General features: G+C 37.0%; 1 protein-coding gene across 1 annotated transcript; it reads right to left on the bottom strand.

Moving 5' to 3' along the window:
- Window positions 1–4,605: 4,605 nt before the first annotated feature.
- Window positions 4,606–5,397, bottom strand: LOC113279648 (protein MAINTENANCE OF MERISTEMS-like). The gene is made up of 3 exons (XM_026528323.1): window positions 5,147–5,397; window positions 4,904–5,069; window positions 4,606–4,824 (listed from the first exon to the last, which is right to left on the bottom strand). Exons 1-3 carry the CDS (start codon window positions 5,395–5,397, stop codon window positions 4,606–4,608), a joined length of 636 nt encoding a protein of 211 aa, XP_026384108.1.
- Window positions 5,398–19,178: the final 13,781 nt, after the last annotated feature.

The following is a 19,178-nucleotide window of genomic DNA, read 5'->3' as shown; positions in this document are numbered from 1 at the left end:
TCTTAAGTTTCAAAACCTCATCAATGAGGTCTTTTATTCTAACTGTCCCACAAATTTCCTCAAAGTCCCTAATATGAAAATAAGGGTTCTCATCATCTTTTCCTAAGAACATAGGGATCATCTGAAGAATACTAGGTTTTATCTCGAAATTAGCCGTACTGGCTGGCAATTTAATGCACGAAGCTCGGTTGGTCCTAGTTGGGAACATGTAATCTTTCAAAGTTGTCATCGCTGGCACAGCTGAAGTACTAGGGGTACCTTCCTCACGAAGAGACAGATTTTCAAAACTGAAGTTTCCAAAAACGGGGCTCTCAAAAGAAGAGTCTTCGAGCTCCCCGCTTTCACAAGAAGAACTTCTAGGCTCGTCACTAATCAAACGGCCAAAAGTATTTCTTTTCCAAGCCCTTTCGGGCATACACTAAAAAAAACAAAAAAAATCCTAAAAGGAAGGGAAGTTTTATGCAAACACAAACAAGGCTGACTCCACCACAGCAAACCTACTGATTTCTAGCAAACAAAAAGCATGATGGTTCCACTTAGATTTTTTCTAGACCAGCTTCTAATCCTTCGAAAGGGAATTCGTTACAATTTAAGCAAACCCCTATGGAATCAATCCAAGTCAAAGTAAGTTGAATTGAGGCGAGGGAAGCTCAGTGGAGATTTGATACCCAAGGCCTCACCGCTATCATAAGGCGGCGCAGTCACGCATTCAACTCACAGAAGCCATCATGAACTTCGAAGTATGCTAAAAGAGTAACCAATATTTTCCGAACGACTTTCCTACTAAGCTCGTTACCCTATAGGTCTCGTTCTATTCCAAATTTTAAAGCTTAGGTTCGCGTTTGGTTTCGTTTTCCTAAGGCAGGGAGAACGGTGATGAAATCCGAACCCTTATCTTGTATGGCCAGTCCTTGCCATTTATTAGGAATTTAAAACAACCGTTTTCAGTTCCTCGGCATATATGCAAACGAAGGAATACAGTAACTCGCTGACAGGGGATTCGCGAGTGTTTCGACAGACTTACCTCCCGTTCCAGACGGGGGATGAACCGTTGTCGTCGACTCGGACCACAACTCCTATGTTGTGTACGAACTCGAGGGGCCGAGGTGATATCGTAATCACCGTCCTTCTCTGCAAACAGTTTAATATTTAATCTACCCTTCTGTAGGGTATTAAAAAAAATTAATGTCCAAATGTCCAAAGTCCAAAAGAAAGGTCCAAAAAATAAAGTACAAAAAGAAAAAGAAAATTACAAAATAAAAAGAATTCCTAATACAATCTAATAAAATAACACTCTCTTTTTTTTTCTCTCTTTTTCTATAAAAAAAAAAAATTCTTCTTCTTTAGCTCCTTTCGCTTTGCCTTTTACTTCAAGTCTTTAAATATTCGCCAAAAGCTTTGGCAAAAATTTCTTTCGCTCCAAATTCCCAAAATCTGAAAGGAAAAGACAAAAACCCAAAAACGTAAAGAAGAACAAAAAAAACTAAAAAAAAAATCTAAAAACTCTATCCTAAAGACAAGTCCGCGTCGGCGGCGCCAAAAATTTGATGTGTTCTCAAATTTGTTATAGATAGTGATAAAAAGGTTGTTTTAAGACTTGTGAAGGCAATGAATTTTAGAATTAATAAAAATTTAAAAACAAAGAAAACTTATTACAAAATTGACTTCAAGATATTAGAAAACAACCAAGACACTGATTTCACTATTACACATGAATAAATTATGGTAAACAATCCAAAACTCTAATTATATTTTAAGACTCTTATTTCTTAATTCACAAATAATCTGGAAAATTCTCAAAAATTAATTGTATCCCTAAGCATAGATTATCTAAACAAAGCATAACCTATCTAATTGAATCACAACTAATGAAGAAAATTTTTGCAAACAATCAAAAACTCTGCAAAAGCAGTGATTGAGTGAATTATAAATTAGAGGAAATAAATGATTACCAATTATTCATGCGTAAATAGCTTCCTCACTGCCTTGGTTTTGGGAGAATTAGCTCATCATCATGTTGGAAACACGCTCAAAAATCATTTTTATTGCTCAAGGGGTTTACAAATGAAGAAAATGGGAGAAATAATGCTTAAACCGGGTTTGTAATAATTATTTCTGTTACAAACCAAACTGTTACAAGGAATGATATAAGGTTTGTGTAGCTGTCACTGTGCAAATAAGTCTGCCCTAGTGTCGCTGTTACTGTGCAAATAAGTTTGCCGCTCCACTGTAGCATGAACGACGGTTCTTCGTGTGGGTCGTTGTTCTTCGTGTGTTCTTCACCGGCAGCAACAATGGAGTTCTCTGCAACTTTGATTTCTCGCCTCTGTTGTCTTCTAAAGTCTCCCTAACTCCCTCCCCTCTTCTTACTAATCCTCAGCCACTTATATAGCCTTTTAACACCAAAATATCTCGTCATAACTTCATCAAATTCTCCATAACTCGTCTTGAAGAAAAAATATTCTTCGGATATTTTCTTCCCTGAATTAACTCTCTCATGCGCCTGTTGTACACGGAATTGCCCCAGCACGTTTCTACCTAATACCAGTATCAGTTATACATGCAATATCCTCACGAAGTCTCCTCAACATGGCACAGAAATCCCGAGTATCTTTCCTATACGTGGCTTGCCCTGTTTTCTTCTTACGAGTTATCCAGCCAAATTCGATCGAAACAAGCGCCCATACCAGCTTTGTTATGACATATCACGTCTACCCACTAAGTTTCAGGGATTGAATCTCACTAAATCACGTCCGAAATTCGATCGAAAATTCTGCCAGCAACTGTGACTATTTTCCCGCCAATTTCAATTTTCAAAAGATGAAGAAGAAGGGGTTGTCCCTTAACCAACAGATGGGGTGCGAATAGCAAAGAAGGTGCCCCTTAGCAATTGAGGTGCCCCTTAACCAACGGTGAGAGTCCGAATAACACGTGTCCTCCAAGGGTGCCCCGGGCAACTTTTCGAGCCGAAATTTCCAAAAATATTTATTTCCAAAAAAATACCTACAAACACACAAAACACCATAATAAGGACGAAAACGAGTACTAACAATACGAAACATTGAGGACAAATTAGACACATAAATGCGTCTATCAGTCGACTAAATCAGGCCGGCAGGGTCTGAATTTTGTTACCATGCCGACCTGATGATGATTTTAGGCATCAGGGGACCAGTTTCTTCTGTGTATCCGCCAGAACTGTACTGGGTCATTAGCATGTCGGCTAGTATTTGGTCGACAGGGTATGAATTTTGTTACCATGCCGACCTTATATGATTTTAGGCATCAGGAGAAGTTTTTTCTTCTGTGTATCCGCCGGAACTGTATTGGGTCATTAGCATGCCGGCTAGGATTCGGCCGGCAAGGTCTGAATTTTGTTACCATGCAGTCCTTATATGATTTTAGGCATCAGGAGCAAGGTTTTTTTGCCACACATATCCGGCAAGGTCTATAAAATATTACCTTGCCGGCTACAAAAAAGCCGGCTATGAATAAATCTGATTACCTTGCCGGCCCTGGTAACTACACAATTTCATCTGTCAGGGTCGGCAGTCTGACAATTCACAACCTTGACGGCCCTGGGATAGTCGGCAATGTAACTTAAGAAAAGCATGCCGGCATAAATATTGAAACTTTACATAGCTAAAAAAACCATTCATTTAACAACTAGAAATCCAACACTTTTTTGTCCAAAATACGAAAACATGTCCCATAAACTGTAAAAAAAAAATTGTCTACACCATTAACTTAAACATTTGTCCACCACAACATAAAGAAATAAACTAGAAAAGCATTCATTCACCACGACCATGACCACGGCCCCGTTTAGGAACACTACCACTGTTGCTACCTTCACCACTACGACCGCTACGAGCCCTCTTTTTGTCAGTATTCAACTTGGCTTTTGCTTCCCTCCTAGATTTTTCTTCCATCTTTACTTCAGCCTCAAGTTTCTTGAACAACTCATGGGCATCCTCATTGTCAACATTTAAAGCATAGTCAATGTGCTTGCTTTTCTCTTCAGTCGACAAAGGCTCTCCTTTGTCTTTCGCGCAACACAACAGCTTCACAAAGGTCTTCAACTTCTCCTTCTACTTTCAATTAAACAACAAACAATTAATAGAACGATCCGATAATGTAATCTTAAAATAGTAAGAGCAACTCTATAATACTTACAAAGAACTTAAGACTTATTGTTGGGTCTTTCGATGCCATCTTCCTCTTACAAGCCAGTTCTTCAGCAGTCATTTCCCTAATCACAGTAGGACGAGCCCAACCCAAGTACCACGCCATGTATTTATCACTAGCTTCATGACCGGTGGTCACCTCGTCCAAAAGACTCACATCGATGTTACGACGACGTCTACCATCCCAATATTTTTGAGTTGGTGCTGTATCGAAAGAGACATTAATACTGTTTTGGGACGTGGTGCATTCAGCCATGTTCACAGTAAAGAACAGATTTTCTTCATTGAAATGAGGTTCTTCTTGGACGTAACCCAATTGTCGCATTACCCGATGTGGATCGTACATTTAATATCCATCATACATATTCATCAAGGGTCCATAGTATAATGCAACTTCATCTCTCCTCTGGATTAAACCTTATCTTCTATCATCTCGATACGGATCAAATATCACATCATCCGCAGTCAATTTGTCGATGGCGTTTCGGAGTTTCATAAGTTGTTGTGGCATTTCCTTATCCTGACCACCCTTAAAACTGTATCTTTGCGCTCTTGGCTTATTAATCGCAATATTCTCACCCACTATGACGTAGGAGTTGCCTTTGAACAAAGAAGGGAAGTGCAAATATATCCAAACCTATGCGAACACAAAGTTCAGTAAGAATCTTATCTTACGAGAATTTTGCAAATATAAATGATTTAGATAATAAAATTACCTGGAAGAGACATGTGTTTTCGTTAACTTGCTTAGTGAGTTCCCTAGAACATTTTGTCAACTCATTTTTCAAGAAGGCGACCACCGCAGTACCCCAAGAATACTCACGCATCTTATCCAAGGGATCCAATAGTTGCAAGTAACTGGCCTCGACCAAGCTTCCGGAACTGTCGGGGAAGATACATTTTCCCAGGACGTATAGCAAATAAGCTGACGCAGTAGCATTGATTCGCACCGGCTTCACCATTCCTTCCTTATCCTTTTCTTTGTCTCCCATAAGGTGTCCCTCAACTTCTTCAGATTAAACTTCTTGCTTAGACGACCATCCTTCATCTCAAGAACAGACTCCCTCTCAATATGATTCAAACCGAACAATTTCTGGCTCAATGCATAAATATCATTGAAAGAAAACTTATTATTGAATCCCTCAGTGACTGCTTTTCCATCAACCTCGAGTCCTAGAATTTGTTGAGCATCATCGGGAGTTATCGCCATATCACCGAATGAGAATAACATTGTATTAGTCTCTCCGTAGAACCTCTCACAGAATGCACATACGGTAACTTTATCATTCTCAATATTCGAACTCTCCACCGCAGGCCACAACCCGGAGTTCTTGAAAATCACTTTCACCTCCTCACATTCTTTGTCAAGATCCCAAGTATTAGTCACTAAACACGAAGCTTGGCGCCTCATGAGACGGACGGCATACTTGTGATCCTAAATACCAAAAAAATAAAATAAAAAGAAATACATACACTTGACGAAAATTTAAGATAATTACACACTTGAATAAAGAACAAAGAAGGATTGAGATTACTTATGATAGTATTATGGATCGTACATGCCCGTGAGTCTTTGTATCCAAAAAGAACATTTCCACCATCTCTTGGGGTCCCCCTTGGAAGCTCACCTTTTTTTAGTGTAAGCATCAAGTGACGGGAAGGCATGTGGGAATTAGATGGTTTAGTGGTCACCCTCTTTTTCTTTCTGGTTTCAGTTGAAGTTGAAGCTTGGGTTTGTTCAACATTAGCTTGAGTTTGTTCTCCATCTCTGTCGCCTTCTTCTTCTTCCTCTTCTTCTTCATATGCCTCTTCAACAATTTCATCTTGGATATTCTTACCTTTATCTCAATTACCATCATCATCATCATTACCTCCTCCAACATTAGGCATTTCTTCATCACCATCATCATCATCATTGTTACCTCCTCCAGCATCCAGAGTACTTTCATCAACATCATCATCATCACCTCTTCTACCAGATGGAATTGATTGGTCTTCGTCTAGAGTCTTTTCTGAATCACTGGGTTCCGATGGTGGTCCAGGATCATTCGGTACAATGATCTTGAGCGTTCCTGGAACAACATATGCCCCTCGATGTGTTGAAGTCAAGAGTTTATCACCAACACGAGAAGGTCTTGAAGGAGGAGTACGATCTTTCAGAGCTTTCTTCTTTGCCTTTTGCAACCTGAACAAGAACGATTAAGAAACAAAAAAATTACAGGTCAGCAGGGTCGACATATATAACCTATCCGACGGACAAATGGCCGGAAGGGTTGATACCTAAATTACATGCCGGCCAACAAAAAGCTGGAATGGTTTTATCCAAATACCATTATGTTGCAAGAACACTACATACTGTTCATATTAAAACAGGTGGTGGCAGTTCATATTAAAACAGGTGGTGGCAGATCCATTGATGGTTTTATCCAAATTCGAGGTTATATTCATTGCACTTTCTATTTGTTTGTTTCATCTTACTATTCCTAGGTGGTGGCTGATCCATTGATGAAGATTAATCGGAGTTTTCGAATCGACGATTTTAACGAATTAATCGACGAGTTTTGGTGTTGGGGGATGGAGGATTCGTATGGTGTTTAAGGATGAGAAGAAGAAGAGAATAAGAAGATGAAATGGAGAGAATGAAAACTGATTTAGGGTAATTAGGATTATAAAGGGTAAGGGAAGTTTTGTAACTTTACCCATTTGGTCTCCCCCTTTGCCTTAAAAAAGTGTCCACTTAAAATTGGGTATACCCCAATTAGTTTGGGTATACTCTAATCAAGCCAGGATAAAGTAATATGAGGAAATAAAAGTTGATAATAAGTCATGAAAGGTTAAATGTCTTGCGTGTATCTATTTCCTTGTTCTCACCCTGTTTTAATATGAACTATATGTAGTGTTCTTGCAACATATGGTGATGTTGATACAGGTGTATCCGTACTCCTTTAGGGAACTTAGTTAACCTCAAGCTAAGTTGAGGGAAGAATCATATTCTATGAAGGAATCCTTGTTTAGGCAGAATTCATAGTTAGGGAAGAGTTTTTTTTTAAGCAATACTCTTAGTTTAGGAAATAGATTCCTAATAGAAGTCCTTGGTCGGCTGAGTACGATGAAGGATATAAATAGATGTCTTTGGCTAATAGCTAAAGACGCAAGATTCTAGGCACAGAAAACCTAGCAAATAGTTTAAGGTTAATCCACTGTTTAGAGAAGATTGTGAGCGTAACAAAGAGAGAATTGCAAACGTTTTCTTGTTCATAATCTAAAGAAGATATTTTTTTCGAATTACTACTTGTGTTTTATGTTCTTCTAAGTTTCTTGTCTATTATTATACTGAATTCCTCCTTTATAGTAATAGCTACCAAGGTATAGAGATCATACGTATCAAGTTGGAATCAGGAGCAAGGTTAGTTTCTAGGGTAAATCCCAGTGGTTTATGGTTTTCACTAGATCTCTTTACATAAAGCTTGGTTAGGTACTCGAGAAGATAGAAGACGTTAAGACAACAAGGGGATCAAGGATGACAAAGACGGAAGATGATCCTAAGCATAGCGAACCACAAACTACGGAAGAAAATGTGGCTGCGCTGCAAACAGACATGAAGCCGATTCAAACCACCCTTGCAGAATTGACTGAATGTATTCGTTCTCATACACCCAAGCCGAAGGCGAAGAAAAAGATTATACCTTCACCTGAAGCTTCGTAAGAACAAGATTAGGATGAAGAAGAAGAAAAAGAATAAGAAGAACAAGAAGAAGAAGAAGAATAAGATGATGATGAGGACGAAAAGAAGGAAAGTGAGATTCTGAAAAGTCCTACTTCAACTAAACTTCATGGTAAGAATCTGAAAATTGATTTTCGTGTTGATATTCCACTTTATGATGGGAGTGTTGATGTAGAAAAATTGGATGATTGGATTGAACGTCTAGAGACGTATTTTTATTTCTTTGAATATGGTTCAAAGGAAAAGATTGCTTTCGCGGCATTGAAGCTACAAGCATGCTCTAATCTGGTGGAAAGCTTATCAAAGACAAAACCTAGGTAAAGGAGTATTGTCGTGGAAAAGATTCAAGGAAGTTATAAGGAAACAGTTTTATCCGGTTGACTACCTTGAGGAGATATGGTTCAAGTGGTACAACTTGAAGTAGATCTACAACCAAATCGTGCAAGAATATACTACGGAATTTCAGAATCAAGCTATGATTTTGGATTTAGATTTGGAAGATCATGCTATCTATATGAAGTATATTTCCGGGTTCCATGAGTATATATGGAAGGATTTGAAGATGTTTTCGGTAGATACTATCTCCGAAGCAAGTATAAAAGTTAATGCCATTGAAGGCAGGCTTAAGAAATCTGATTCAAAGGGAAACACTAAGGTGAAATCTGGAGGTACCACTGTGAAATGAGGTGAAAGGAGCAAAGAAGAAGGGAAGTCCAATGACAAGGAAGGTTTGTCTTGCACCCATTGCAAGCAAACAAGTCACGTTATGGAAAAGTGTTGGGTTAAGAACCCTCATCCAAAGCCTAAAGGGTTGCAGAGGAAAGAAGCCAAGAAGACAGCACTAATCGCTCAAACTCCAAAGGAAGTCCATGGACTAACCGAACCCAATTCAAAGGTTTCTCTTATGACAGGGAAAAAAGAAAGACCTTCTAAAGATGATCTTAGGGAGCGACTCTTCACAGTGAAGATGCAAGTCAAAACAACACTAGTTGATGCTGTTATTGACCCGGGAAGTCCGAAGAATTTACTTTCAAATTCTTTGGTACAGAAGTTAGGATTGAATACTTCCAATCATCTAAAACCATACCCTTTAGGATGGCTTCAAAAGGAAGGGGGCTTACAAGTTTCAAAGTAGTGCACGTTCAAATTTGCTCTAGATGAATCATATATTGACGAAGTTACATGTGACGTAGTTCCTTTGGATGTTTCTCAGGTTGTACTAGGTAGTCCTTACCTATGGGATAGAGATGCAACTCTACACAGTAGGGAACAAAAGTACACCTTTACCAAAGATGGGGAAAGTTTTGTGATTCGGGATATAGATTCTCCTCTTGAGGGAGCAAGCTTGATCACAGCCACTCAGGCTAAGCGGTTGGTGAATGCTAGCACGAAGTTCATTATCCTTGTGATCCGTTCTCTTGAAGAGGAGCCGAGTAGAGTATGTTTAGCATCCTTGACTTCTCAACAAGAAGGCGACCTAGAAAGGTTGAACTTGAAATACAAGGATTTGTTTTCTGATGTCACGGGATTACCGCCAAAGAGGAGTGTGGAGCATGAAATCATGTTGACCGGAGAGAGTTAGGAATCTAATGATATCAAGAAACAAGTCCAGGAACTTCTAGAATTAGGAATGATAGTGCCAAGTTCTTCACCTTGTGGATCAGCGGTGTTGTTGGTTCCAAAGAAAGATGGAGGCTGGCGTATGTGTATTTATTATAGAGCATTTAACAAGATCACTATCAAGAATCGTTACCCTCTACCTAGGATAGACGACATGATGGATCAGTTAGAAAAAGCTCGAGTCTTTACAAAGTTGGATTTCAAATTCGGATACCACTAGATGAGAGTTCGAGAAGATGATACGTGGAAGACTGCTTTCAAAACCAAACAGGGCTTGTTCGAATGGTTGATGATGCCTTTTGGTTTGTAACGCTCCAGCGACGTTTATGCGTTTGATGAATGATTTGTTACGACCTTTTATAGAAGATTTTGTGATTGTTTACTTGGATGATATCCTAATATACAGCAGAACTTGGGAAGAGCCTCTCGTTCACGTTGAGAAGGTGTTTAAAGTGTTACATGAAGTCCAGGTGAAGTTGAACGTAAAGAAGTCTGAGTTTTGGAAGGAGGAGTTGGTGTATCTTGGATTTATTGTTGGTGGTTGACAACGAAAGATTGATTCAAAGAAGGATGAAGTGATCACTAAGTGGCCTATACCTAGTACTATAACTGAAATCAGGAGTTTCTTAGGAGCTTGCACCTACTTGCGTAAGTTTATCCGGCATTTTTCAAATATTGCAGGACCATTACATGGCTTGATGGGAGCTAAGGCAAAGTTTTAATGGCAGCAAACCCATGAAGACGCTTTTCAGTTACTAAAAAAGAAGATTTCAGACGCACCAGTGTTGGCATTGCGTAACTTACATCGTACTTTTGAAGTTGAGACCGACGCTTCTAACTATGCATTGGGAGGAGTGTTGTTACAAGATGGTAAACCAATGGAGTACCATTCAGAATTGTTCTCAGGTGCTATTAAGAACTACTCACCTTATTACAAAGAATTTTATGCTTTATATCAATGTATCAAGCATTGGCGAGTGTACCTCTTAGGTAAAGAAGTAGTGGTACATTCAGATCACAAACCGTTGGAGTATCTACATGCACAAACTAAACTACAACAAGCCCGGCACATGAAGTGGATGTATTACTTGATGAGTTTCAACATTCTCATTAAGTACAAGAAGGGGGTAACAAACAAGTTGGCAGATATGTTATCTCGTCCATCAGTCCGAGCATTAATGATGGCATGAGAATTCAGCCGATTGTTCCTCAAGAGTATGCAGAGTCATACGCATCTAGCAAAGACTTCAAGAAGGTGTTAGAAGGTGTAAACAGAGGTTTGAAAGGCGAGTTTGAACTCAAGGATGGATTGTTATACAAGGGTCAGTTACTTTGCATTCCAGAAGATGGAGATCGTTTGCAGTGGTTGAGAGAAGCACACACTTCCCGAGTTGCTGGACATTTTGGGATGAATAAAATTCTACTTAACCTCCAGCGTTATGTCTTTTGGCCAAAAATGCAAGATGATGTGGCTAAGTTAGTTCGAGGGTTCCAACAGAAAACGTGGGTTATATCTACCATTACCAGTACCATCAAGGCCTTAGGAGAGTATTTCTATTGATTTTCTTGGTGGGTTACCGAAGACCAAATTTGGTTATGATTACTTGTTTGTTGTGGTCGACCGATTCATCAAGATGATTGCATTAATTCCATGTACAAAGACGGTAACGAGAGCCAGTGCAGCAAAGTTCTTCTTTGAGCACGTGTGGAAGCATTTTGGTTTACCTACTTCGATTGTTTCTGATAGGGATAGTCAGTTCCTTAGTCACTTTTGGGATTCTTTATGGAAGATGATGGACACTAGGTTGAATAAGAGTACAACTTTTCATCCACAAACAGACAAACAGAAGTGGTCAACATGACTATGGTTCACATGTTAAGGGGATATAATTCTAAGCATCCTAAAACTTGGGATGAGAGATTACCATATCTACAGTTTGCTTTCAATAGAGAAGTTCACGGTTCTTCGGGAAAATCTCCTTTCGAGACGTGCTATGGTTATTTACCACCTAGTCCTTTTGATATAGTATTTTCTAGTGACACCTCAATGGGGGGAAGGAAGGAAGTGAAATACAAAAAGGCACAAAAGTTCTTGGAGAAGATATCTCATATTCATGCGACTGTTGAATCACAACTAAAAAGTCACAAGCCAAATAGAAAGCGAAGCATGACAAGCATCTTGTACCTTGTAATTTCGGTGTTGATGACTTGGTATGGTTAAAATTGGTTAAGGAGCGATTGAAGGGGGGAAGGTAAGAAGTTGAATCCATTGAGGTATGGACCATTTCGTATTCTCGATCAGATTTGTGATAATACCTTTCGTATGGATCTGTCACCTTATCTTGGAATGTACTCGGTTATAAATGCCGAATACTTGAAGTTGTTTGAACCACCATTACTTGATGATGACGGCGACGACACTATGATCTTACCATGAGTAGAAGACTTATGGTTTGATAGAGAGGAACCACTCAAGGAAGACTGCATATTGGAGAGAAGAGTGACTAAAACACGACAAGGAGAGAAATAAGCTTTTCTAATTGGATGTCAAGGTCAAGTTCCTAGCAAGGCTAAGTGGTTTAACAAGGAAAAGGGGACTCTTAAGTTCCCTAACCTTCATTTCTAACTCTCACAGGAGTTCAAGTTCTTAAAAGGGGGACCCATGATACAGGTGTATCCGTACTCCTTTAGGGAACTTAGTTAACCTCAAGCTAAGTTGAGGGAAGAATCCTATTCTAGGAAGGAATCCTTGTTTAGGCAGAATTCCTAGTTAGGGAAGAGTTTTGTTTTAAGCAATACTCTTAGTTTAGGAAATAGATTCCTAATAGAAGTCCTTGGTCGGATGAGTACGATGAAGGCTATAAATAGATGGCTTTGGCTAATAGCTAAAGACACAAGATTCTAGGCACAGAAAATCTAGCAAACAGTTTAAGGTTAATCCACTATTTAGAGAAGATTGTGAGCGTAACAAAGAGAGAATTGTAATCGTTTTCTTGTTCATAATCTAGAGAAGATATTTTCTTCGAATTACTACTTGTGTTATGTGTCTTTCTAAATTTCTTGTCTATTATTATACTGAATTCCGCCTTTATAGTAATAGCTACCAAGGTATAGAGATCATATGTATCAGATGTTTTGTGTATTGTTGAGTATTCTAATATTAGTGTTAAGTTCTGATTTCGGCATAAGGTTGGTTAGGATCAGGTTTAGGTTCAAGTGAAGATCATTAAGAAGCTTATTTTCCAACAATTCTAACTTATTTTTTGCTTCTATTATTTTGTTGTTCTTCTCTTACTGGATCTTGGTATCACTTCTTTCTCATTTGCAACTACAACAAAATGGTGATATCAACACAGCAAAATGAATTAATGAATACCATTGAAATTTTTGTCTATCGCAAAGAAGATTATGCCGAATAAGCTTGAGGCTTGGAAGAAGTTATCTTCTTACCTGTATTATCTCAGTAACTCCTTTTGTTTATGTTGGGCCATCAATGGTTATGTGGAAGACAAAGAAAAAGTACTTATCTCTAAACTCTGAAGTAACGTTATATCTGGATGATGCAAGAAAAATTGTACATTGAGTTCGACTAATCATCCTAACTACCTTTGAAGTATGTCTGATCTTCTTTTTTTTTTTTCCTTTTTGTTCTTTTTTTTTTTCTTTTTTGTACTTGCATCTATGTATAAAGTTTCTTTATAATACATCCCAATTTTTCTGAAAAACAATACAAAAATATAAAATGTCAAATAGCGCACGTGATTGAGTCCGGTTTCTCAAAGGACTACAAATTGCTTTGTGGGAAATTTGTCAAATTTATTGTTCTCAAACATGGTTTCTACTGGGTATTGCCGTATCCGTGTCGTGTTGACTCTATCCACATAAATATCAATATGTTGTGGTGGTACTGATGAGATTGACAGTTACTAATCGAAACTGGGACTTTTTTTTTCTTAATGACATTGTCGTTCTCTATGCTCCATGGCATAGATTTGGATGTATCAAATGCTTAGATATACTTTCATTCAACTATTGAATTCGAAAAATATTTTAGTTAAATTCAGTATTACGCTAGACTTGATTTATGCTCGTGATGCATACGGGACATCATTACTTTTTCCAAACTATTAGTTCCGTTATAATTTATGCCTAATAAAATCATGATAAAAAAATTAATAATTGTACGTACTTTTTGTTATACCTTCTAATAAATCTTTTCTTTTCTTCTTAAAAAATTCATCTAACACAATTCTTCACTTCCCCGTTATAAACCAAACCTAGTGTGATACCCTAATTTTAAGATACATCCCCAGATTCAGTAAAACCCGATTGAAAAATGCTAATACTTTATCCAATTTCAATTATATACCCTAAAATTAAAATTACATCACCAATTAGTCAATTGAACATGTGAAAAGGGAAAGAAACAACAATGTGGGTTTGATTTACTTACTTGTTTGGACGATCTATTGCTCCGGTTGTTGTTTTCGACTTCAAATAACTTTACTTGCAACAGTCTTAGTCATCAAGTAGCTAACAAAACTCGAGCAAAAATTATTTATTTTTTTTAATCAGCAAAGGACTCGAGAAAAACTTCAACTGACCATATATGTGTTTCATCAGAAACGAGAATAAATGGAGAAGAAAAGACAACCACATCTATGCATATATTCTCGCCAACTAATAGTAACAATTCATGATGAAAATTGATAATTTTTCGTACTTTTTGTTCTACCTTCTAACAAATCTTTTCTTTTCTTCTTAAAAAATTCATCTAACACAATTCTTCACTTCCCCGTTGTAAACCAAACCTAGTTTGATACCCTAATTTTAAGATACATCCCCAGATTCAGTAAAACCCGATTGAAAACATGCTAATACTTCATTCAATTTCAATTATATACCCTAAAATTAAAATAACATCACCAATTAGTCAATTGAACATGTGAAAAGGGAAAGAAACAAAAATGTGGGTTTGATTTACTTACTTGTTTGGACGATCCATTGCAACGATTGTTGTTTTCGACTTCAAATAACTTTACTTGCAACTGTCTTAGTCATTAATTAGCTAACAAAACTCGAGCAAAACATTTTTTTTTTAATCAGCAAAGCACTCGAGCAAAACTTCAACTGACCATATATGTGTTTCATCGGAAACGAGAATAAATAGAGAAGAAAAGACAACCACATCTATGCATATTTTCTTACCAACTAATAGTAACAATTCATGATGAAAAAATTGTTAATTGTTTGTACTTTTTGTTATACCTTCTAACAAATCTTTTCTTTTCTTCTTAAAAAATTCATCTAACACGATTCTTCACTTCCCCGTTGTAAACTAAACCTAGTTTGATACTCTAATTTTAAGATACATCCCCAGATTCAGTAAAACCCAATTGAAAGCATGCTAATACTTCATTCAATTTCAATTATATACCCTAAAATTAAAATTATATCACCAATTAATCAATTAAACATGTGAAAAGGGAAAGAAACAAAAATGTGTGTTTGATTTACTTACTTGTTTGGACGATCCATTGCTCCGATTTTTTCGACTTCAAATAACTTTACTTGAAACTGCCTTAGTCATCAAGTAGCTAACAAAACTCGAGCAAAACTTCTTTTTTTTAATCAGCAAAGGACTCGAGCAAAACTTCAACTGACCATATATGTGTTTCATCAGAAACGAGAATAAATGGAGAAGAAAAGACAACCACATCTATGCATATATTCTCGCCAACTAATAGTAACAATTCATGATGAAAAAATTGATAATTGTTCGTACTTTTTGTGATACCTTCTAACAAATATTTTCTTTTCTTCTTAAAAAATTCATCTAACACAACTCTTCACTTCCCCGTTGTAAACCAAACCTAGTTTGATACCCTAATTTTAAGATACATCCCCAGCTTCAATAAAACCTAATTGAAAACATGCTAATACTTCATTTAATTTCAATTATATACCCTAAAATTAAAATTACATCACCAATTAGTCAATTGAACATGTGAAAAGGGAAAGAAACAAAAATGTGGGTTTGATTTACTTACTTGTTTGGACGATCCATTGCTCTGATTGTTGTTTTCGACTTCAAATAACTTTACTTGCAAATGTCTTAGTCATCAAGTAGCTAACAAAACTCGAGCAAAACTTTTTTTTTTTAATCAGCAAAGGACTCGAGCAAAACTTAAACTGACCATATATGTGTTTCATCAGAAACGAGAATAAATGGAGAAGAAAAGACAACCACATCTATGCATATTTTCTCGCCAACTAATAGTAACAATGTGAAGTGTTAAGTCGCAGCCGTCCATTCTCTCCGAGAAGTCATGTCGTACAGATCTCGCTACGTATCATACATATATAATATATATGCTGAAGGGTGAAACGGTAATCTTATAATTTAATTTCTCATATCCGTCAACGATGACCAAAACTCTGAGAAATTGACTTTATAAACGGATTAGGATAGAAAACTGAAAACATGCCTATATTTGTAAAAGTGAAAAAATGGGGGCTTGTTTGTCTATCGGGTGTAATATTAGGGGTACATCTGTTTATAATCCTAAGATTTTAACTCGTCTTCAAATTACTCACAATGTCGACAACTTGAACTTTCCTTAATAGCAACTCAAATTCCGATTTTCACAAAATTCTAAAATATATGTAAAACTTGAAATAAGATATTTGTTATTGGGACCAGTCCTGCAAGATATCCCAAATTGGGATCGGTTCTGCTATACATACCCAAGTCATGGATCGGTCCTGCTATAGATCTTCCAATGTTGATCGGTCCTGCTATAGATCCCCAATAGGAATCAGACCACTAATCCCATGATTTTACGAAACAAGTTTCGCAAGTCTATTTATTTAAACTCATTTAGTTAAACATAGTTTCTAGGTATGGAATCAATCCTAAGCTCATTACACAATCTAGTAACAAGTAACAAAGAAAGTGTCTATGTCACAATTTCGAAGTTCAAAAGATAAGCATAATACTCCGTAATTCGATATACATAATACATGATAGAACTTGTATATTATTCATGGACACTTTGGTCATAATAAGATGATCAAGTCTCTAATACTAGAGTTTCATATATATAACTTCGCATGTTATGTTTTCAATCTAAACGACTTGAAAATAACGTAGATAGAAGTTGAAACAATTCAAGTATGATATTACTAACCTCGAGTAGAAGAATGATGTGTCTGTTAATGTCGATACTTCTTCAGAATCTCCAAGCTCTTCAGAGTGACACCTGTATGTCTCAACATTTCTGAACTTTCTAATCGAACCTAGAAAATTTGACTCTAGTAATCTAATCAAGCGACCTTGAGTTTTGGAACTAAAGTATGACAAACAACTTTGACATACTAATGCTTGGCGGGTTCAACCGAGCAATGCTCTAACAACCTATTTCTTATAATAATATGCATTATGCACTCAAGTGCATCTTCTGTATTCCGTGGATAAATCTAGGTTTATCCTAGTAATCACCTACAACATATTATATAAAGTCGAAGCCACTAGTTCACGATCTCTAGCAATGAATGCACCACATTACCATCATGTTCACTATTAAAAAATCAACCAAAAACAAGTATTAACGAAGAAAAATAAGAGGAACAACAAAAAAATCAATAAATAAATATATACATTGTGCGCTCGGGTGCATCCAGGCCAAACCCTATTTTTCTGTCAGAATATACATTATGCACTTAGGTGCATCTTGTGTATTTTTCTGTCATTAAACAAACAGCTTCACCAACACCTTACTTCACTATCCAAACCCAATTACCAACTCCAGTTGCTGGCCCTTTTAGGTTTCTAAATTATCCTCTTAACCCTTTAAAACATAACAAGCACCATGGCTAGCTTACAACAAGCCTTGGTAATCAAAACAGCTCATTTAGGCATTTAAGCAAGTGTTCGTACATAAGAGGTAACGCGGTGTTCATTTCCAGACCAACAAAACAAGCATAAATCTAATAGTTTAAAAAAATCTAGGAACCGAACAAAAAGGGACAAATTATGTACACTATAACTTCCAAAATCAGATAATCTAGATACGTTTACCTAGTAATATCAATTTTGAGGTTATTTAGGTTCATTTTCTTTTCCTTTTTTGCTCATCTCTTTGGAGATTTTCTTGGAGCAGTTGAGAGGTGTAAGGTTTGGTTTGTTTATGTAATCTTCATTCCAATTTATAACTTCTATGCCTCCTGCAATTTTGAATCAAACACAAATACAACCAAAACCCAACATCCAATTCATTATAAACTCTAAAATACTTGTTAATCTCCTCCATCGATCACCATTCTTCAGTGAAACCCATCTGCTTCCCTGTTTTGTAGTTCAAGTCAGACCAATTTTAGGTAATCATGAAAATCAAAAACTAATCGTTAGGTACCAACTGAAACAACTACTCTCTTTTTTATGTTACGTCTGATAGTTGGAGCAACTACACTCATTTACTCCATTTTAGGTTCCCATCAAATAACATCGCTCACTGATTTCATGTTTGAATCATCTGATATCATCAAATGTGTTAGAGCATTGCTCGGTCGACCTCGCATGCGTTGTTATCTCAAGCATTTTTGTCAATGTTAGTGATCAAAACTATGAGTCTTGATTTCTAGCCTACATAGCTAAGTCTCGGACTAGGATAGAAAAGTGTATTTGAGCTCAAGGACTTCATGGCGATTCATCATACAACGACGAAGATCTATACAAGGAACCGTGGAACTTCATCAACAAAAAGGTATGTGGAGACTTGAACTTATCTATCACTCAAAAATCTATCTATTATATATCCTACTTATTATGAGGCTAAAGTCGTATGTTATATAGACTAGATCATACACATTTGACATTTCGAGCTGAGCATTCATTGCTTATATTTTTCTCGAAATCGTGTGTTGGTAAAGCGTTTCTCTTTGATCAAGTTTATCTTCACCTAGTGACGAAAGTCATGAAAAGTTTGAATCACTTTGAGAATTGCTATGACGTGAATCGGTCTGTGAATAACGGCTACATAGCGTCCTCTGAGAATGTATTAATGATTGAAATGAGAGTTTAGATTACATAACCATGTATTCCTTGAACCGAAGTTTTCGAACTTTTTTGATCAAGAGAAATCGGAAGGATTGTGGAATTGTCTTGCCAAATCCGCGAACTGTCGGAAGTTCTCGACCAAGAATTTCTGCTGGATTTTCCAAAACTCGTTTGCGTGCTTAGTCCGCGAACTGGCGGAAGTTCTATTTCCGAGAATTTCTGCTGAGTTTGAAAAACTCAATCGATTAACTTAAGTCCGCGAACTTTTTTGTGAACTTAAGAGGTTATGATCTAAAGATGTGCTCTGAACATGAAACATTAAATTACTAAGGAATGCTTTATGAAAACCGTGGCTATAATGTTCATGAGCCGATTCAATCGAATCGAATCATCTTTGTTTCAATTGTGTCTTGTGTAGTTACATAAGATCTCATAGCAATTGAACAACTCTTTAACTAGTTCATTTGAGTCAATTGAACTAGTTATGGTGAAGAAGAACAAGGTTAATATGAAATGCTCATATGGTTAACCTTTTGGGTTACTATGTTGAACCAACATACACGTACACGTTTGGGCATGGTTTTCGCAA

This window comes from Papaver somniferum, chromosome 5, assembly GCF_003573695.1.
Source record: "Papaver somniferum cultivar HN1 chromosome 5, ASM357369v1, whole genome shotgun sequence".
In the NCBI taxonomy this organism is placed as follows: domain Eukaryota; kingdom Viridiplantae; phylum Streptophyta; class Magnoliopsida; order Ranunculales; family Papaveraceae; genus Papaver; species Papaver somniferum.
This window is presented reverse-complemented; position numbering and strand designations above follow the sequence as displayed.